At 45.9% G+C, this 22,898-nt stretch overlaps 1 protein-coding gene across 1 annotated transcript in view; it reads right to left on the bottom strand.

The window, feature by feature from the left end:
* The window catches only part of NSUN7 (NOP2/Sun RNA methyltransferase family member 7), a 201,825-nt gene that overhangs the window by 138,878 nt on the left and 40,049 nt on the right, over positions 1–22,898 (bottom strand). Inside the window, exon 3 of the mRNA XM_030191328.1 lies at positions 19,621–19,679. Within this exon, the coding sequence (XP_030047188.1) occupies positions 19,621–19,679 (59 nt within the window). The remainder of the gene's footprint in view (positions 1–19,620; positions 19,680–22,898) is intronic.

Below are 22,898 nucleotides of genomic sequence, written 5' to 3'. Positions count from 1 at the left end.
GGCGTCTAAATGGCAGATGACGTTTAATGTGAGCAAGTGCAAAGTGATGCATGTGGGAAAAAGGAACCCGAATTATAGCTACATAATGCAAGGTTCCATGTTAGGAGTCACAGACCAAGAAAGGGATCTAGGTGTCGTCATTGATGATACATTGAAACCTTCTGCTCAGTGTGCTGCTATGGCTAAGAAAGCAAATAGAATGTTAGGTATTATTAGGAAAGGAATGGAAAACAAAAATGAGGACGTTATAATGCCTTTGTATCGCTTCATGGTGCGACTGCACCTCGAATATTGTGTTCAATTCTGGTCACTGCATCTAAAAAAAAGATATAGTGGAATTAGAAAAGGTACAGAGAAGGGAGATGAAAATGATAAAGGAGATGGGACGACTTCCCTATTAGGAAAGGCTTAAGTGGCTAGGCTCTTCAGCTTGGAGAAAAGGCTCACAGGGAAATCGTCCCATCCCCTTTATCATTTTTGTCGCCCTCCTCTGCACCTTTTCTAATTAGACAGGCTGTAATATTTAATGAAGGTTGGAGTTTCTTTATAACCATATCTTTATAGCCCATATAAATTATATTATAATGGTCAATATGAGCCAACACCAGTGTTAGTGCAATCATTCTAAACCAGGGGCATAGCAAGACTTCGGCGGGGGGGGGGGGGGGTCCAGAGCCCGAGGTGAGGGGGCACATTTTAGCCCCCCCTCCCCCCCCCCCCCGGCGCCGCCAACCACCCCATTTTTGACCTCCCCCACCGCTGCCACCTTTGACCCCCTCCAGCGCCAACCCCCTCATCCCCCCCTTCCCCCCCATCGCCGCCAACCCTCCCCCACTGCCACCACCACATATTAAACCATTTATGCACTGAAGGTGCTCTGGTTCTTTCCTTGGCCACCAGACATGCACCAAGGTACTCCTACTACATAATTTCCAACAGGCAGAGGTGATAGAGGGGAACCAGCGGCTCAATCTGGAGTCAAGTACCACCAATACTCCCAAGAATTCCTATGACTGAGAAAAGGGGAATCCAAATCCTAAAGATATTTGTAAATAGCTGCTACCAAACACTTTGTTTGAAAATCATTGCAAATTTGGTACACGTGAGTATGCTCCACCTCTGCTTATACCTTATGCTATTAAGATGTTTTAAATGTGCATTAAATAGACACTGATAGTGATGATATCAGTGGCATAGCTATGGGTGGGTGTTGGTGGGCACAGGTCCAGCCAGCAGCAGAACCCCACATCAACATCTCTCCTCCATGGCACCCCGGCATCTGCCTACCCATCTCTGAACCCTGTCCTTTCCCGGTGTACCTTACAGGAGTCCCCGGCGCCTGCAGTGATCCATTATTGCTGCCAGCATTGGCCCCGCAGGCTTCCATCAGCCGGGTCCCACCCTTGCTGATGTCATTTCCTGCTTCCTGTCTAGCGGGATATTGTTAGTTCTCCCTTTAGACGTTGGCCTTTCCCACTGGCCTTATATCATGATAAAGAACTTTTGGAGTATCTCAGAGATAAATGGCGGGACTGCAGGACCTTCAACGACTAACATAGTTCTAAGATAGTACTGGGAAGCAGCTAAGGTGGTAATACAGGGGGATGTTATCGTTTATAGTAGTATGAGGAAGAAACGCAGGGACGCTATCTTACATATGGATAAACAAATGGAGGGGCATTTTCGAAGAAACGTCTAAATCAGAATTTGGACGTTTTCCAGGCATCCAAATTCCAAACCGGGAAGAAGGTCATTTTCAAAAGAGATGGCCATCCATCTTTTGTGTTCAAAAATACCATGGACGTCCTGTGATTTGGACATCTTTGATTTTCGGCCATTTAAAAAAAAAAAAAAAGTGTCCAAGTGTAAAACGTCCAAAATCAAGTCATTGGGACGTAGGAGGAGCCAGCATTTTTAGTAGACTGGTCCCCCTAACATCCCAGGACAGCAATCGGGCACCCTAGGGGGCACTGCAGTGGACTTCATAAAATGCTCCCAGGTACACATCTCACCATTGCTCCCTTACCTTGTGTGATGAGCCCCCCAACCCCCCCCCCCCCAAAACCCACTATCCCCAACTGTACACCACTACCATAGCCCTTGCAGGTGAAGGGGCTCCTATATGTGGGTAGAGTGGGTTTCTGGTGAATTTTGGAGGGCTCACCGTTTCCTCCACAAGTGTGACAGGTAGTGGGGGTATGGGCCTGGGTCCACCTGTCTGAAATGCACTGCACCTACTACTAAACTACTCCAGGGACTTGAGTATGACATCTGAGGCTGGCATAGAGACTGGCAAGTAATGTTCTTCAACACACTTTTTGGGGGTGGGAGGGGGTTAGTGACCACTGGAGGAGTAAGGGGAGGTCATCCCTGATTCCCTCCAGTTGTCATATGGTCATTTGGGGCACCTTTTTGTGCCTTATTCGTAATAAAAACAGGTCTAGCTCAAAACATTTTAATGCTGGACAATTTTGCTTTGTTCCATTATGGCTGAAAGACGTCCAAGTCTTAGGAACGCCCAAGTCCCGCCTTGAACACGCCCCTGGCACACCTCCTTAAGATTTGGACATCCATCTGATGGACTTCAGAGAAAGGCATCCAAAATGAGGTTTCGATTATACTGATTTGGACGTTTCTGTGAGATGGACGGCCAAATGCCGACTTATGTCACTTTTTGGACGTCTATCTGTTTCGAAAATGAGCCTGATAGTATACTACCGCCAGCTGTATGGGAAGGTACCAACAGCTGAAAACAGGGATAGATTCTTAGGAGCTCAGAGTGACCTCAATAAATTACTTCATCAGAGAGCCAAAAAAATTGGCTTTATATTACCAATACCAGCTTCACAAAACATGGTAGTAAAGGGGGGAAGTTATTGGTGCAATTGGTACGGAAGAATAAGGGATCAGAGAAGGTCCTGGCTCTGCACCATGCCTTGGGGTGTTTAGTACATACTGATGGTGAGTCCAGGTATTCCGGACTTATGAGAAATTGTATACCTGTGATCGGACGCAAGAGTTGGACCTGGATGTTTACCTTCATAGCATGGATTTGCCAAAAATTACCGAGACTCAGTTAGCGGGCCTTAACATATCAATTGGTATTGATGAAGTGGTATGGGTGGTGGGGAGCAGCCCTTTATATATGGCACCTGGGCCTGATGGGTATAGAGCTGAATTTTTTAAGTTAATGTTACTGGATATCCAACATATTCTGGTGGATCTGTTTCAGAGCATGATAGGGGATCAAATATTACCCACTTCTTTACGTACGGCGGAAATTGTGGTATTCCCTAAGCCGGAGAAAGACCCTAGCTATTCTGAATCTTATACATCTATTTCCTTGAATGGATAGGAAGCGAAATTGTTGGTAACTGTATATGCCTTCCTATGCTTAGGCCTGTTCCTAGAGAAGTGGTGGTTATTCCCTCTACTCTTCTGGTGACAATGGCTTCAGATCCTGAATGGGACTGGCTACCAAACTTTTTTCAGGCATAGAAAATACTTTATTTGTGAACAAGTCTTTCCAGATATGGCAAAAACTACTCATAAGTACATAAATAATGCCACACTGGAAAAAGACCAAGGGTCCATTGAGCCCAGCATCCTGTCCACGACAGCGGCCAATCCAGGCCAAGGGCACCTGGCAAGCTTCTCAAACGTACAAACATTTTATACATGTTATTCCTGGAATTGTGGATTTTTCCCAAGTCCCTTTAGTAGTGGTTTATGGACTTGTCCTTTAGGAAACCGTCTAACCCTTTTTAAACTCTGCCAAGCTAACCGCCTTCACCACGTTCTCCGGCAACAAATTCCACAATTTAATTATGCTTTGGGTGAAGAAAAATTCTCTGATTGGTTTTAAATTTACTACACTGTAGTTTCATCGCATGCCCCCTAGTCCTAGTATTTTTGGAAAGCGTGAACAGACGCTTCACAACCACCTGTTCCACTCCACTCATTATTTTATATACCTCTATCATGTCTCCCCTCAGCCGTCTCTTCTCCAAGCTGAAAAGCCCTAACCTCCTTAGTCTTTCTTCATAGGGAAGTCGTCCCATTCCCGCTATCATTTTAGTCGCCCTTCGCTGCACCTTTTCCAATTCTACTATATCTTTCTTGAGATGCAGCGACAAAAGCAGTTTCTTCTAATGCAATCTATAGTCTTGGCTCTGGGAGGATTATTTCTTCTTAAATATCTATAAAGTTGTAAATCAGAACACAACATTTTCTTTGACCCTTCTAAATTGGTCTGTTTTTTTTAATAACAAAATGGTTGCAGAAGGACAAGGTGACCAGCCTCAAGTGGGTGAAGTTTCCTTTGTTTGATCTTTGTACCCATATTGTTCATATGTCAAGTAATTTCTTCTTAAAGTAAAACTTTGGGCTCCTTTTACAAAGCCTATGGGCTTTGTCACATTTACCATGCTGGAATCACTAGCACGGCTTTGTAAAAGGAGCCTTTTGTTTTTGTTACATAGTAACATAGTAAATGACGGTAGATAAAGACCTGTACGGTATATCCAGTCTGCCCAACAAGATAAACTCATTTTACATGGAATGTGATACTTTACACGTATAAATCAGAGTCTGATTTGTCCTTGCCTTTCTCAGGGCACAGACCATAGAAGTCTGCCTTGTACTGTTCTTGTACTAAGCTCTGAAGCTAACATCGAAGCCCCTTAAAATTTACACTCCAGCCGATCCTTATCTATTCAGTCACGATCAGGGCGTAGACCGTAGTAGTCTGCCCAGCTCCCATTTTGTTTCCAATTATCAGCGCTGCCACCCAATCTCTGCTAAGATTCCATGGAACTATTCCTTCTAAACAGGATTCCTTTGTGTTTATCCCATGCATGTTTGAATTCCATTACTGTTTTCATCTCCACCACCTCCTGTGGGAGGGCAGTCCACATATCCACCACCCTTTCTGTGAAAAAATACTTCCTGACATTAGTCCTGAGTCTGCCCCCCATTCAACCTCAAGTCATGTCCTCTAGTCCTACCGCCTTCCCGTCTCTGGAAAAGGTTCATTTGCGGATTAATACCTTTTAAATATTTGAACGTCTGTATCATATCACCCCTGTTTCTCCTTTCCTTCAAGGTATATATGTTCAGGTCAGCAAGTATCTCCTCGTATGGTTTGCAACGCAAATCCCATACCATTTTCGTAGCTTTTCTTTGCACCGCTTCCAGTCTTTTTACATCTTTAGCAAGATACGGCCTCCAAAACTGAACACAAGATGTGCACATAATGGGTGGGGGGAATAATATGAATATTTTTTTCCATGGGAGATACCAGTGGGAGAGGGCAGGGACACAAGGGTGGGAATGGAAGATGGCTGGTAGTCCTTTCTGTTAAGAGAAAAAATAACAAGGGTGGAGACAATTAAAATGTGTGCGTGAAAAAGAGGATTAATAAGGAAAAAAACATACCCTTTGCACCGTGGGAATAGCTGCGGGGTCATCTCGCAAGCCTTTGTGCCTCAGCTCCCTCATCTCCTGGCAGAGGCCCTGAATCAGCATCTTCATCTGTTGTTGTTGTTGCTGCTGCTCCTGGAGAAATGCCTTTCAGCTTGTTGCTGCTGCTCCAGGAAATGATGTTCGGCTTGTTGCTGTTGCTCCAGGAAATGACATTCGGCTTGCTGGAAATGCCTTTCTAGTTGCTCACACAACTCCTGGAGATGGTTCTCCACACCCGTTGGAGTTCTGCAACTCCTCCAACAATGCATTGCCCACCAAGTTCAGCTACTGACATTGTGCTTCTGACACGAGCTGCATCTGATCACATAAGGCATCTGTGGAATGCTGTACATGACCAGCTACCTCTGACAGCAGTCTGTTGACACCTGAATTCCACTTCTCCCACAGCTGAGGCTGATCAAGCCATAGCTCAGCAGGAAGGGGGGATAGACCGAACATACATGTGAAGGGTCACATCTTCCTCCAACAGCTGGTACACTTCTTCCTCCAGTGACACCTCACCCTCTCCTTCCAGTATGGGTGGTAGAGGCCACACCTCTAAGCCATAACAAATGAAAGGGTAGAAATTAACCTCCAGCAATTCACACTCACCACTACTATCCTATTTCACCATCTACGCAGCTATTTCATCCAAGCACGCAGCACACAGGCCACTCTGCACTCACCTTCTTCTTGGCCATCCATTATGGAACATGTTGCCCCAGCACCCCTATGGAAATGCCCGCCACCTGATACCTCCTTTCAAAAACAAACAAAAGATATTCGAATAACGACCAGCTGCCCCAACCATCGCCACTACTATTCCCTTCCAACATCCCCACGGCACATTACGTCACTCACTGTCTCTCTCTGCCCCCCATGCTGATACATGTTGCCCCCTGACCTGGCACCCCTGTGTAAGCCGCCAGATGTTCCCCTACAAAGCCAAACACAAGTCAGTTTTATCACGACCAGCAGCGCACCCATTGTTCTCCCCCTCTCATCACCAACCCACCAGCAGTACCCTGTTTCACACAAGACAAACGCATATGACCACCTAAACTTCCGGAAATCACTAAAAACTAACTTGTTCAAAAAGGCATACCCTACCGACCCAACTTAAATGCCTGAACCCTGCACCACAACGAAACATAAGCTCATAAAATACATAAACTCTTCCTATCTACGATTCCATAACGCGTCTTTCACACATGAACCTTACTTTCCCACAACAACTCTTTGTATTTATTCTTACCGGAATTGGTGAATGCCATTAAGGTACTATGTAAGCCACACTGAGCCTGCAAATAGGTGGGAAAATGTGGGATACAAATGTAACAAATAAATAAAGTCATTGATGGCCTCCTCCGACATGTCTGCACCACTAGACAGGCCCACTACCTGCTCGAAGTCGATGGTGGGCAACACAGCCTCCTCCAAGGGAGTCAGATTCAGATTCAAGACACAGTGAGCCCCCCCCCCCCCCCCCCCACCTTTCCCTTCGCATGCTTCCACAGCTTGTGTGCCTTAGATTTGAAAAGCCCCTGGAAATCTTGCCACCGATGCTTGCACTGCTCCACAATGCACCTAGGGCACTCATATCCTCTGCTCTCTCCAGATCTGATTTTTCTGCCCTATGGAGAGCTGTGACTTTTTACATAGGCGGCCAAATTCTTCACGGACAGAATGCACCAGAACTCTAAGCTCTTCCTCTGTAAACTTTGGCACATGCTTCCCCTTCCACGTGGCATCAGGGCCCCCACTTTGTGCCGCTAGTTCCTCCTCCTCCTCCTGCAGGGGCACACCATGATTCATCTTGTTCTCCATTCCTTCCTTCTACAAACTAAAATATATAAAGAAAAAAAAACCAATACAGGTGATGATAGCACGAAAAAAAAAAAAAACTACAGACCTACATACATTTCCCTATAGGGGAAAAATGCTAGAGTGAACCACAGGGGTGCACCAAACAGCAACAATGAACATAAGAAAAGGTGGTGGAAGATGGTAATTTACTACAGAAAACCAGCAACCTTGATGACATGCAGTGCCTCCCTCCCTGTTGAAAAGGTAAAGGATACGCCCACCCACACCTCTGGGAAAAAATAAACACATTTCACACTCACCAACTCAAAAAAAAAAGTGCAGACAATACTCTGCAAGCAATGCAAAGCACTGAATATTGCATGGCAAACGCCAGTCATCAGACTGGTAGAAACAGCAGGCTTTTAAGCTTTTGCGACACTTTTCAATATCCACGTCTCACAGCCTGATGCACATCATACATGCCTTGGACACAAGTCTATGATGCGATTTTCTTGGACATGCGTATAACAGCTGCGGTGCTTACCATGTGCATGTGCTTACAACCTCGCTTCCGTGGATGTCAACAGGTTAGCGGGACTTTCATGCATTGGGCTTTGGATTAGCATGCAGCTCATTTGCATGTATTTTCCTTTGAGCATTACTCGTTTTTTCAAAATCACTAACTTCTTCCGTGGATCTTAACGCTCATGGTATTTTACTGGTACTTTAATGCATCAAGACTGAAGGCACTGCTATGACTGTGGAAAAGATCTGCAGAGATCCAAGAGAGCTTTTGACATGTAATTAATAGCACATCAGATATGTAGGCTGAAAAGCACTAAAAGTAGCAGAATTTGAACCGGGGCTACTTGGATGTTTGCCTGGAGTTTAAATTACCCTGCTAGGTCTCCAGAGAAAAGGAGAAATGTCAGGGGTCTGCTGGATTCAGAACAGGCCAGCTGTAGGAGAGAAGGCAGACCAATATGCCCATCTTTTACTACCAAGGTTTCACATAAAAGCGGAGCACAAGACTGAATTCAGACTTCTTGACTGTTCTTCAAATGGAGAGAAAGCCTTAGTTCCCTTGTTCTTAGCCTTGTTTGTGAAGGAGCAACTCTGTCAAACTCAGAGCATGAATAACTTGTAATAAAATAAAGGTAAGATCTTAGACAGGTGTTTAGATCCCTAACCTAGAAAGGCTTATGAAATGGAGAGCCACCAATATTGAATGAATGCACAGGAATCCAAACTGACTGAAGGAAATAAATCATTCTGGAATTAGAAGAGGAAATGTTCTTTATTCTTCAGGAGACACGTGTGCATGAGCTCCTCCCAGAGTCCATGTCAGAATGCTAGAATATCATCGGAGAAGACAAAAATGAGGAGACAAATTGAGAATAGCCATACTGGGTTAGACCAATGGTCCATCAAGCCCAGTATCCTGCTTCCAACAGTGACCAATCAAGATCACAAGTATCTAGTAGAATTCCAACGAGTAACAAAATTCCATGCTACTGGCCTCAGGGATAAGTAGTAGCTCTTCTCACATCTTCCTTAATAGCAATTTATGTACTTTCCCTCTAGGAACTTGTCCAAATTTTTTTTTTTAATTTTCATGAAGTCTTTATTAGTAAATAGTACACAAATTCTGAACATAACATATCATGCGTATCATGGCACAATCCAATAAGACAGTACACAACTTTCTAACACTGTGGCAAACAAGTAATAATAACATGGCTTTGCTCTCATTACAGATCACATGAGTGTCTTTTAGTGCACTACTACATCTATTGAACTGTTCAAAGTAACCATTCCGGTACTTCAACCTTTTTCAGTTTTATGATATACCCCAAATTCCGTCTCCCTCTTACCTCTCAAAACCCCCACCCTTCCCGCCCCTCCTATCCCTCCCCTCCCCCAACACCTCTGTAACCTATGGCATCGATCAAGTTATACATGAAGGATAAAAGAGTCCCAGATCATGTGCCATCTACACAATTGATTACGCCTTTCTGCTAGCAATCTTTCCATCTCACAAATATGCCTCAGTTTTTGGATCCACCGATGTATCGGAGGGGTTGTGGGCTGCTTCCAATGGGCAGCAAGTACAACTCTGGCGGCACTTATAGCCTGCTTCAAAAAGATTTGCTGGGTATGAGGGTGACCCGCAACACCAGCAGAGAATAATAAGAAGACTGGGCTCCACGGTATCGGGCCACCCGTCCACCTCTGCAGCCTGCTACGTATCGACCTCCAGTAGGCACCAACCTTCCTACATGTCCACCATATGTGGCCTGTTGTGCCCTTTACACCACAGCCCCTCCAGCACAGCCCTGTGGTTGCAGGGTAGATGCGCTGAAGACGCTCAGGCATCAGATACCATCGGTAAAGCACCTTCGCCGCATTCTCCCTAAAAGGTACATGAGACGACACTCCCACCACAGCCCGCTCCATTCTCTCCCAGGCCGCCTCCTCCAGTTCCATGCCCAGTTCCCTTTGCCAGCTCTTCCTATGTAATCTGTAGTTCGGGGACTGCCTATTAACAATTTGATAAAGGCGTGATATCAGTCCACTGGTCCTGGGTAGGCCCTCGCAGATGGCCTCTAGTGTTGATTGTTCCCTAGACACTACCTCCCGAACTGCCCGTGTCTTAAGAAAAGAGGATAGCTGAAGGTAGGCATACTGGTCGGGTCCCACTATCGGAAATCTCTCAAGGGCCTCCGAGTATGACAATAAGATCTCCCCTTCAAACAGTTGGCCCCACATTCGTAAACCTCCCGTATACCATCTTGTGAATGCTCCTTTTGTCGTACCCGGGTAAAATAATGGATTGTGGTCTATGGGGGACAGACGGGAGAGTGTAGTACGTTGATGTGGAAACACTGTTCCAGTTTGAGATGGTGACATATATAGAGGGACACAGCCCCTCCTCTAAAGACCTAAGCGAGCTCGGAATCCATATAAGTGCCCCCAGTGGCCTCGCACCTAGGGTATATTGTTCCACCTGCACCCATTGCCGGTCTGGGTAATCTTGGAACCATTCCACTGCCACACGCACCTGGACCGCCCTATAATACCAGGCCAGGTTGGGTACCCCCAGCCCCCCTCTCTTCCTATCCTGATACAAGACCGAGCGTGCCAGTCGTGGACGTTTTCCCTCCCAAATAAAGTGCATAATACGGTCCTGCAGAGTTGCTAGGAATTTACGGGGCATTGTGATTGGGAGGGCCTGAAATAAGTGGAGTAAGCGCGGCAGCACATTCATCTTAACTGCAGCTATTCGGCCGAACCAAGAAAGGTCCAGATCAACCCAGTTACCCAAGTCCTCACTGAGTGTCCCAGCCAAGCCCTTATAGTTTACTGCGAAAAGGTCCAGAAGGTGTGCTGTCAAGTCAACCCCCAAGTAGCCCACCAGAAAGCATAGGAAGACCTCAACAGGCCCACAAGTTCCCCGGGGAGCATCACATTCAATACTTCAGATTTAGCCATATTCACTTTGGGAACTTGTCCAAATTTTTAAAACCCAAATATGCTAACTGCTAACTCTGGCAATGAGTTCTAGAGCTTCATTATTTTCTCCTATTCAATTTAGAAGTATTACCATTTATCTTCATGAAGTGTCCCTTTGTCTTTGTACTTTTTGAAAGGGTAAACAATCAAGTCATGTCCACTTGCTCTCCTCCACTCAGGATTTTCTAGACCTCCATCATATCCCCCTCAACTGTCTCTTCAAGCTGAAAAGCCCTAACCTCTTAAGCTTTTCCTCATATGAAAGGAGTTTTATCCCCTTATTCATTTGATCACCCTTCTTTTAAGCTTTTCTAATTCTACTATATCTTAGAGATATGGCAATCAGAAATGCACATTATACTCATAGTGAGATCACACCATGGAGTAATATAAAGGCCTTATAATATTCTCGGTCTTATTTTCTACTACGTTCGTAATAATTCCTAACATTCTATTTAATTTTCGGGCCACCCACTGCACACTGATTAGAAGATTTCCACAAGGACACCTAGATCTTTTCTTGGGTATTGATTCTTAATGTGGAACCTAGCATCCAAGTAATTATGATTTGGATTATTCTTCCCAATGTGAATTACTCTGCATTTGACCACATTAAACTTCATTTGATATTTCAATACCCACTTAAAATTTCCTAAGGTCTTCCTGCAATTTCTCACAGTCCACATGCAACTTAACAACTTTGAATAGTTTTGTGCCATCTGCAAATTTAAATCACCTCTTATCGTTTCCATTATCAGATTATTCATAAATATGTTAAACAGCACCAGTCCCAGTACAGATCACTAGTTACCTTCCTCCACTGAAAGATGCCCATTTAACCCTATGCTCCATTTTCTCTTTTAACCAGTTCTCAGTTCTCAATCCACAACAGAACACTGCCTCCTATCCCATGGCTTTTTAACTTTGTCAGGAATCTCTCATAAGGAACTTTATGAAATGCTTTCTGAAAATGTATATACACTATATCAGCTGCTCTCCTTTATCCACATGTTTATTTAGTCCTTCAAAGAAATGAAGCAAATTGGTGAGGTAAGATTTCCCTTGGGTGCATCCATTTTGACTCTGTCCCATTAAATCAATCATGTTTGTCTATGTGTTCAGTAATTTTATTCTTTATAATAGTTTCTATCAATTTTGCTTGGCACTGATGAAACTTCCCCGATCACCCCTGGAATCCTTTTTAAAAATTGGCATTACATTGGCCACCTTTCAATCTTCAGGTACCATGGATAATTTCAATGTCAGATTACAAGATCACTAATTGTAGATTAGTAATTTCATGTTTGAGTTCTATCAGTACCCTAGGGTGTATACCATCCAGTCCAGGTGATCTACTATTCTTAACATGTCAATTTAGCTTAGTACATCTTTCAGGTCCTTTGTATCATCACCCTTGAAACCATTTCTACCACAGGTAGATCTCTTAAATCCTTTTCAGTAAAAACTAAAACAAAGAATTCATTCAGTCTCTGTACTACGGCCTTATTCTCTCCAAATGCCTCTTTTACTCCTTGATGATCCAAGTGATAAGTATACAGCCTGTGATTCCCTCACAGGCTGCATACTGCTGTGTTATTGTTATAGGAAAGGAAGTACATTAAACCTAATAAATTATAAGCCATAACCAACAGGTTCTGGACTGGTCTAGTGAGGATGCTAAGGAAGGTAAAATTATGTCTTACCTGATAATTTTCTTTCCTTTACTCGTAGCAGATGAATCCATAAACTGGTGGGTTGTGTCCATCTACCAGTAGGTGGAGATAGAGATTACTAGACTGAAGATAGTGATACCAGATGACAAGCCCCTTCATCAATCAAACAGACACAAACAAATAGGAAGTCTTCCTCACCAACTATGCTTGAAGGCAACTCAAAACAGTGCCAAAACGTGCTCTAGGTGTCCCCACTGGAAAGCCCTTCAAGGAGGGAAGGGCTCGGATATCCATCCGTTTACTATTTGGTTTTGGGGGGATTTTTTGTAATGGCTTCAAAAGAACCTGGACAAAGAGAAAAAAAAAAACAATAGAGACCCAGGAAATACACACACAGCAGAACTTAGTGGCAGAGAAGGGAGGTATCCTGGATTCATCTGCTGTGAGTAAAGGAAAGAAAATTATCAGGTAAGACATAATTTTACCTTCCTTACCCTCAGCAGTAGATGAATCCAGAAACTGGTGGGATGTACCAAAGTAATCCCAAAAGAGGGTAGGAATCTGCCACCCATCACACCAAAACTGTCATTCCGAAAGAAGCATCCGCTCTCACCACCACATCCACTCTATAATGGCACGAAAAGGTTTGCAGAGAGGCCCAAGTATCCAGATCTCGTCTAGGGTCAGAACTGAAGTCTCCACCCATGACGCAGATTGCGCCCTAGTGGAATGGGCCTTCAACTCCTCCAGTGGAGTACGGCCGACCAAAATATACATGGAAGAGATGGCATCTTTAAGCCACCAGGTTACAGTTGCTTTAGAAGTCACCTCACCGTGCCGTGAGCCTGAAAGGACATAAAGGCGATCGGAATGCCAGAACTCATTGGTCATGTGCAAATAATGGAGGAGAACCCAAACATCCAGGAAACGAAGGTTCCCAAATTCTGCTAGATAGTTCTCCTTCCGAAAAGGTGGTAGAAGGAGAGGCTGATTGACATGAAAGGACGAGATCACCTTAGGCAGAAAGGAATGGTACGTAAGGTGACCCCAGATTCTGAGAGGTGCAAAAAGGGGTCCCAACAAGACAATGTCTGGATCTCAAAGATCCTACACGCCAATGGCATAGCCACCAAAAACACCATCTAAGATCCTTGACAGAGGCCTTGTGTAACAGCTCAAAAGGAGCTCCCTGTAGGACCCAAAGTACTAAATTCAGGTTCCCAGTCGGATGCCAATATGGAGGACGGCGATGGAGCGCCCCCCCCCCCCCTCCCGGCAAAAAATGAACCACATCCGAATGAGAAGCTAGGCAGGAGCCTGATACTCACCTTCAGAACAGGCCAGGGCTGCAACCTGGACTCGGAGAATTATAGGCCAATCCTTTCTAAAAACCGCCCTGCTAAAAGGCCACCAGCTGAGATACAGAGACCTTCAAAGGGGACTAAGCCCTAGCAGAACACCATGTCACAAAGATCCGTGAAACTCAAGCATACGCTGAAGTATAATACTTCTGCACTTGTAACAAGGTAGCAATAACTGAATTAGAGTAGTCTTTCTTCCTCAAGTGTGACCGCTCAAGACCAAAGCAGGAGGGATCCTCCATCAGAACTGGTCCTTGAGGCAGATTGGGCTGAGAGGAAGCCAAAGGGGCACTTCCATCAGAATAAGTCCAAATACCAAGGGCAACGTGGCTAATCCAAGGCCACCATGATGACCTGCCCCTGGTGTCGCACAATCCTATGCAACATCCAACCTGGCAACAGAGGGAACATGTACAGGAGTTCAGACTCGGGCCAGGGTAGGAGCAGAGTGTCCAGGCCTGCGGACTCGGGTTCCCTCTGTCTGCTGAAGAAATTGGCCCCCTTGGCGTTTGCTTGGGACATCAGGTCCAACTCTGGCATCCCCCACTTCTGGCAAATCTGAAGGAACGCCTCTGCCAATAGCTCTCATTATGCAGATGACAGCTGAGAAAATCCGCCTGCGTGTTGCTCTGGCCCACAATGTGTGCCGCGGACAGGCACTGATCGTGGGTCTCTGCCCACCCTAGAAGGTAAGGCAGGCTTCGAGTGCCGCCCTGTCAATTGATGTAAGCCACTGCCGTAGTGTTGTCTGAGAAAAAGTGGACCCCCATGCCCGTCAGCAAATCCTGAAAGGCTCTGCAGGCATTCACCACTGCACGCAGCTCCAGTCAGTTGATCAGCCAAGCCGCTTCCAAGTTTGTCCAGCATCCCTGCGCATAATGATGAAGACTGTGAGCTCCCCAGCCCATCAGGCTAGCATCTGTAACAACCACGACCCACAGAGGAAATGCCAAGGGCATCCTCTTCTGCAAATTGGGATTGTGAAGCCACAATGTCATGCTGCGCCTTGCACAGGGCTGCCATGGAAGGCACCAGCGGTAGTCCTGGGACATCAGCGACCATCTGCACAGCAGGGAATGCTGGAGCGGGCTCATGTGAGCTCTCATCCAAGGCACCATCTCTAGGGCTGCTATCATGGAACCCAACACCTGAACATAGTCCCAGTCCCGGGGATTCGGCAGTAGAACAGATTGGAGACCCTAGTCTGAAGCCTGACCCATCTTTCCTCCGGCAAGAAGACTCTGCCATCAGTCATGTCGACTCGGGCGCCGAGGTAGTCCAACATCTGTAATGGCACCAGGTGGCTCTTGGGAAGGTTCAAGACCCAGCCCAAAGACTGTAAAAGAACAATCATCTGTTTGGTGGCCCGGCGACTCTCCTGTTCCGACTCTGCCCGGATCAACCAGTCTCCAGATAGGGATGTACCCTCCTCTCTCTGCAGGAATGCCGCTACCACTACCATCACTTTGGAGAAGGTATGGGGAGCAATAGATAGACCAAAGGGCAGAGCCTGAAACTGAAAATGGCACCTCAGAATAGCAAAGCGCAGAAAACGCCGATGCGGGGGCCATATAGAGATGTGCAAATAAGCCTCCTTGATATCCAATACCGTCAGAAATTCTCCTAGCTGAACCACCGCCACCACGCACCACAGGTTCTCCATGTGAAAATGTCGGACCCTCAGGTGCTGATTGATCTTGCGGAAATCTAGGATGGGGTGAAAGTATCACCCCATCTTGGGAACAACAAAATAAGTGGAGTAGCGGCCAGTGCAAGTCTCTAGAGGAGGCCCTGGCACCACCACCCCCAGGTCCACCAGTACCTGCAATGTGGCTTCAACTGCTGCCCATTTAGAAGATGTGGTTCACCCACCCGTATAAACAGAGAGTGGAAGGAAAGATTGGCCACTCCCAGTCACGTGCAGCACCAGCAGGTTGCTTATCCCCATGAAAGGAAGAACACTGCTGAAATCTGGGGAGCTGGAAGTTGAAGCTCAACCCAGATGGTACAGGTGAGCCTCCCGAAAACGGGGCCTCACCGCCCCCAACTGTGTCACAGACTTGGGCTCGTCTTCGGGGAGCCATTGTCCCTTGGAGTCCCCCAAATCTTTCATAATCTTCTCCAGGTCCTCCCCAAAGAGGCAAATCTACTGAGGTGTTGCTTAGATGCCATATCCTTCCCCAAGTGACAAAGCCACATCAAATGGCGGGAAGAAATCACCAGTGACATCTGTTTGGCCAGAGTGTGCACCAGATCATAAAGGGAATCTGTCAAATAAGCTAGCCCCAGTTCCATATGGGGCACAACAGACCCCAGAGCAGAGGCCGTGTCCTGATCTTGCTCCAAAGCCTGTTGAAGCCAGCTAAGGCATACCCTAGCAGCATTAGAGCTACAGATAGAGGCTTGCGAAGTTAACATGGAAACCTTAAAGGCATGCCTCAAATAAGCTTCAAGATGCCGATCTTGCATGTCTTTCAGTGCCACTCCACCCTCCACAGGCAGAGTAGTCTTCTTGGTAACTGCCATCACCAGAGCATCCACCGCGGGAAGGGAAAATTTATCTGCCTGGTCCAGCTAACCGGGTAAAGGCAAGCTATTGCCTTAAGCCACCCTCAAGTCTGACTACTGAGCTGAAATAAGCTCTTGATGGCCTCGTGTACTGGAAAAGACCTGGATGGCTTCCTTGTGCTGGCCATCTTAGGATTGACCAAGGCCTGTACTTCCAGATCCACAATGTTCAGCACCTCCAAAGAGCTAGACATCAGCGAAGGTAACTCGTCCTTTATGAAAAAGGCGCACAGCAGTAGGATCATCAGACCCTCCCTGGTACAACTCACCCTCTTCCAGCAGATCCACCCGAAACGGCCGGAGGGAGTCTCTAGAGAGCGCCACCAGTGGAGAGAGGGAGATGGAGGGCCAACGACCCCCCCCCCCCCCTCAGAGAAGGAGATCAGGTGTCTCCTTTTCAGTACAGGATCCTCAAGCAGGGAAGAGGTTCCAGATCCCCAGAACAACCCCCTAGACATGGAGGAGGCTGAGATAGAGGCAAGGCCCGCTCAAGTAAATAGGCCTCATGTAGCAGCAAAATAACTCTGGGAAAAAATCATTCCTGGTGCTCCTAGGCCCTAGCAAAGGCCTCGGAGAGGCTGCCAACATTGGACAAGAACCCCCTGCTGAAACTTTGGCAGCCAGGTACCACGTCTGCGGGCGAGGAAAAGAGAGGTGCGCGTCTGCCACCTCTGAGCAGGAAGAAAACCCATCAGGAAGAGAGCTGTCAGCTTCAAAAGCTCCAAGCAGCCTGCCATAGAGATTCCCACAGAGGGAACACCGCTTTAACACTTCCACTGCCATAGTCGCACACCGGAGCAAAGAAAAAAAGATGGAGCACCGTTACGGCACGGGAGAAAGCCACAGTAATTCCCAGCACTGGTCACTGACAAACAGGCTCCCCAGGCTCAGACTAAGCTCTCCCGTGCAGGCACAGTAGCAGTCCCACTGTGTGCTCGCCTCCCATACTGTCTGCCTCTGAGTTTTTTTAGTTTTTGGCTGCCCTCTAAAATCGTGGGTTTCTTTTGTTTTAAGTTGGTGAGGAAGGCATAGATCACAAACAAACAGCCAAGACAGCAGAAGTGAAAGGAGGCAGAGGAACTACACTACAGGGTGAGGCAGGGACCAGGAGCCCAGGTATGCCAAGGATGGCACTGTTTGGCCAATCGCCCCCAAACTCAACTGGCAAAGGCCCAGGAGCTGCCCCACCGAAGATGAATTCAGGAGCTGGAGATAGAGCTATACTGACGGATGAAAGTGCTGGTCTTCTGGTATCACTGTCTTCAGGCTAGTAATCTCTATCTCTACCTGCTGGTAGATGGATACACCCCACCAGTTTCTGGATTTATCTGCTGCTGAGGCTAAGGGATCACTATTTAAAGACTGTGAAAAGAGTAAAACAGATCAAAGGAAATAAACTATTTAAAACAGAAATAAATCTTTTCAAACATTTCTTATCCATTTTCAGTAAAACACAGATTGAAATACATCTTAAAAAAACAATTTGATTGATATGCAGTTCAAACTTTAGTATAATTTTCTCCATGTTGCGACTTCAAATTTTCATCAAGATTAAATCTTCTAATATAATAAAACGCACCGTGAACGTTCTGAAGACAACGTTCTGAAGCCACTCAAACACTCCCTGTAGGGTTCGTGGATTCATGGTGTGAAGCCAGCCAGGCTGCCAGCCGTCTCTGCCCCGCCCTCGCGTCAAACGTTATGGGCAAACGTCATGACGTCGAGGGCGGGAAAAAAAACCAAACAAAGTGCAGCGTCAGGGAAGGAGGCGGCGCTCCCGACGTCTCTAGCCTTCCCTTCGCTGTGTTCCGCCTTCTTCTGACGTCAAGGATGACATCAGAAGAAGGCAGAACACAGCGAAGGGAAGGCTAGACGTCGGGAGCGCCACTTCCTTCCCTGACGCTGCGCTGCCAGAACCGCCACCGAGGTAAATTTAAAAAGGAAAAAAAAAAGGGATGTTGGGGGGAGAGAAGAGGGTGGGCAGTAAAGTTGAACAATGGGAGCGGGAGGGCAGGGGAGAAATGACAGCATGGATGCGAAGGGGGGGGGGGAGAAGAGGGCGGGCCAGGCTGGGACATGGGAGAGAGAGGAGCATGGATGCGAGGGGGGTCATGGAAGGAAGAGAGGGGAATTGCTGGAAAAGGATGAATGGAGGGGGCAGGGGACAGAGGAGCATGGATGGGCATGGATTGGGATGGCAGGGCTCAGGGAGAGAGGGGAATTGCTGGAAAGGGATGAATGGAGGGGGCAGGGGACAGAGGAGCATGGATGGGCATGGATTGGGAGGGCAGGGCTCAGGGAGAGGGGAATTGCTGGAAAGGGATGAATGGAGGGGGCAGGGGACAGAGGAGCATGGATGGGCATGGATTGGGAGGGCAGGGCTCAGGGAGAGAGGGGAATTGCTGGATAGGGATGAATGGAGGGGACAGATGGGCATGGATGGATATGGATTGCAGGACAGGGCTCAGGGAGAGAGGGGAATTGCTGGATAGGGATGAATGGAGGGGGCAGGGGACAGAGGAGCATGGATGGGCATGGATTGGGAGGGCAGGGCTCTGGGAGAGAGGGGAATTGCTGGAAAAGGATGAATGGAGGGGGCAGGGGACAGATGGGCATGGATTGGGAGGGCAAGGCTCACATTCTCTCTCTCATATACAATGTCTTTCTGACTCTCACTCTCACACACTGTATCACATTCACTCTCTATGTGCCACACAGTCACTCACACACTCGCTTGGTCTCATACACTCACTCTCACAGTCTCACACACACTCTCTCTCTCGCACACACACACACACACATTCTCTCTCACACTGTGTCTCACATACACACTTGCACACACTCTCATTCTCACACACACACTCTCTCACAAACACACTCACACCCAGACTCACTCTCTCTCTCATACACACACACTCACACTTTCACTCTGACTCTCACACAGTCACTCTCACATACACTCTCCCAAACATACACACTCCGAGGAAAACCTTGCTAGCGCCCGTTTCATTTGTGTCAGAAACGGGCCTTTTTTACTAGTATCCTTATATTATGGGCCATATTTATTAACTGGAAAATAAGTAAATTTCCTTGCAATTGTGATGAAATGCTGAAATTTGAAGGTTTTAATATCAGCAGCAAGAATACCTCTTATCTTACAGAAAGAAGATGTGGGTTGAGTATCTATTTTAAAGACGTTTTGCTCAAGTTAAATATTTATAAATACGTATACTTACTATTGATGGACATGGGTAAAGACCACTATCAAGTAATATATTTTCAAGAAGGTCTTGATCTGCAATAGAACAAAATAAATTAGTTTTTGTCTGTCCTAAAGAAACTCACAGATGGATTTATTGGATATTCCATCATTTCACAATGTAAGGCTTGGGAACTGCTATTTTGTTTTTTTTACATCACAGGTCCTAAGCTGTGGAATAGCTTGCCCTCTGAGCTATGTGAACTTAACAGCATGAATACCTTCAAGACGTCCTTAACAACCACCTTGTTTCAGCAAGCATTTAAGAAACTGATTGAATGATGGTCCTGTTGTATGGGATAAGACAAATCAGCTCAAATTATTTATGAGTTTTTATACATTGTGTATGTATATGTTCCCCACCAAGAATTAGAATTATACACTGTGTGGGTTATACATTTAAAAAAAAATAAAAATGTAACAAACTATCTCTACCAACTATACAAAATGTGAACTGATCCTAAAAAGTTTCAATCAATCATGAATACAAAAGTCAACTGTATAATTGGGATTAAGGATGTTGCAAGGCTAGGTGTAAATTAGTTTAAACAAAATTAACCAAATGAGTACTATCACTATAGAGGATGAGATCTGAAAACTAAGCTCTAAACATAACAGGCCAATCAAGATGCTTGATGTCTATTTAAAAGTATTTCTTTTACACCATCATCTCAGTATGCAATTAGAGAATACTCTTGGTTAATCAACACACTAATACAGTGGTTGGAAACATTTCTACTTAAGTTAACATGTTCCAAGGATTCTGTGGCAGTGGATGGAGAATGGTATATATACATGCTATAACCGAGTATTGCATTTAAGAAGACTGCCAATTATATAAGAATCTTTGCATTACAACACAATAACTTTTACTGTCTGTCAAGTATTTGGCTTGCTGGAAATCCCACAATGCACGCATTCAAGGAACAGTTAAACATAGGGGAGGTTTAAAAAGACTGCTTATCTGTTAGGATAGCTGGGTCATGGATGGCTGAGGCTGGGCACACAAGGTCTCAGAGAAAAAGGTCAAATCAGAGTATAAAAGTGTTCAGACTGATTTTGTTGGGACAAGAAGAGTTCTAGAGCCTTGCACTCACAGACAAAACCAAGTTACTTATCAGTAGATAGGAGGATACAAGTTCTCACAAATGGGTGATGCCATCTGACTGAGGCCAAGATGCACTAAAAAAATTGTTAATGTCTGTTGCTTACCGATTCCTTAGCGAATCGGTAAGCAACGGGAAAGCATCAAGGAAAGGGAATGCACTAAAAAAATCGTTAATGCCCGTTGCTTACCAATTCCTTAGCGAATCAGTAAGCAACGGGAATGCATCAAGGAAAGGGAATGCAAATGAGCTGCTCGTTGTAGCTCACTTGCATTCTCTATTCCATCGCTAAACAGTCGGCCAGTTGAACATGCGCAGAGCAGCCAAGGGTTATGCTGGCTGCTGTGCGAATGTCAAATACGCCTCCCTGTGCCGCCCGAAAGGAAGACGCCGCGCCGCTCACCCCCTCCACGGCCTGCTGCAGGAAGGCTCCGATGCAGCTCGATCCAAGGAGAGTGAAGTTGAAGACGTCCATCCAAAAAGACGTCCTTTTTGGACGTCCTCCCCCCCCCCCCCCCCCCGGCAATAATAAAAACTTCCTTTTTGGACGTCCTTCACTCAGCTGAGAGACCTGGAAGTCTCTTAGCCAACCACAGCGCGTTTAGCTCAGCTAAACACGTGATTGGTTCAGAGACTTTTGGGGTCTCTCAGCTGAGTGAAGGACGTCCAAAAAGGAAGTTTTTATTATTGCCGGGAGGGGGGGGACGTCCAAAAAGGACGTCTCTTTTTTAAGCGGAGAGCTAATAATAACCTCTAAACCTTAAGGGTGGGTTTTGCTGGGGTTTTTTTGAGTGAAGAACGTCCATAAAGGATGTCCCTGACCAGCACTTGGGCGGTGTTTCGGGTGAAGGACGTCCATAAAGGACATGCCTGACGAGCACTTGTTTTCGGTTTGATGAGGTGGGATATATCTGATCGGTCTTTGGTGATTGTGTAGTATGGGTATGAAGTATTCTGTACAAGTGGGGTGGTTAGAGTTAGGTGGATCAGAGATAAGGAGTAGATTGCTAGGATTAGTTTAGCCGTATCCATTTTGATATCGGTTCACTTTGGGCTGCTAACAGGCCATGTTCAATAAGGTGTGTGATGGAATTTTTTGCCTTGGGCTGGAGTCTGGTGTACAGGTCAGGTGTGTTTTGTGTATTTGCGGATTGCCTTTGAGCTAGTTGAGGTCAGTAGTGGCTCTGGGTTTGTATTATGTTAGTGTGCTGGGCTGGTGGGGGGGGGGGGGAATAGTTCTGCGATAAGGTTCTGCTTTGGTTTATCTCTTAATGGTTGGTTAGTTCCACTGTGAGGGCTGTTATATGACTTGGCTCACCAGGACACACCTGCGTCTCTTTCTTTCCAGAAGTATTTGGTCAATGGTTATGATAAGTGTAAGAGTGGGCCTGATGCTATGGCTTATGCAGATTTTTTGATGGATAAGATGGCTACACTGAAGCAGAGGGTGGCTGATTGGGAACATCACGGGGTAGATCAGGAGTTGCCAGTTACAGAGCCCAAATGGGTTAAGTTTGAAGAGGTTGGGGTTAAAGAGGTGACAAGAATGATTTCTATGATTACTCCTGCTTGGTCTGCGTCGGACCCTTGTTCGTCTGGAGTCATTCGTCAAATGGCTGATAAAATTGCATTAACTTTGACATGTATTGTAAAACAAGTCTCTTATAGAGGGTGAGCTACCAGTTGTTCATAAGCAAGCTAATATAAAACAGTTGTTAAATGAGAAATTAGATCCTGAAAGTATGGATTGCTATAGACCTATTTCTGATATCCCTTTATTGGGGAAAGTTATTGAGAAGGCTGTTTTGCAACAACTTGAAGATTTTGTGAATGAGAATAATTGTCTGAATAAGTTTCAATATGAGTTTAGAAAGGCTCATAGTGTGGAGATGTTATTAATCTCTATAGTGGATACTTTGAGGAGAGGTATGGATAAAAATCAATGTTTTTGCTTGATGTCTTTAGATGTGTCATCTGCCTTTGACTTTGTTGATGGGGCTAAATTACTGGCTAGATTAAAGAAGTTGGGTATAGGGGGTAAGGTATATGATTGGTTTGCCTCCTACTTGTCAAAACGTTTGTTTGTCCAAAATTCCTGTTCTGAGACAGGATCCGTCTTGTCTGCGCTCCTGTTTAATATTTATATGGC

The sequence above is a fragment of the Microcaecilia unicolor genome, chromosome 2, assembly GCF_901765095.1.
Source record: "Microcaecilia unicolor chromosome 2, aMicUni1.1, whole genome shotgun sequence".
Lineage (NCBI taxonomy): Eukaryota > Metazoa > Chordata > Amphibia > Gymnophiona > Siphonopidae > Microcaecilia > Microcaecilia unicolor.
This window is presented reverse-complemented; position numbering and strand designations above follow the sequence as displayed.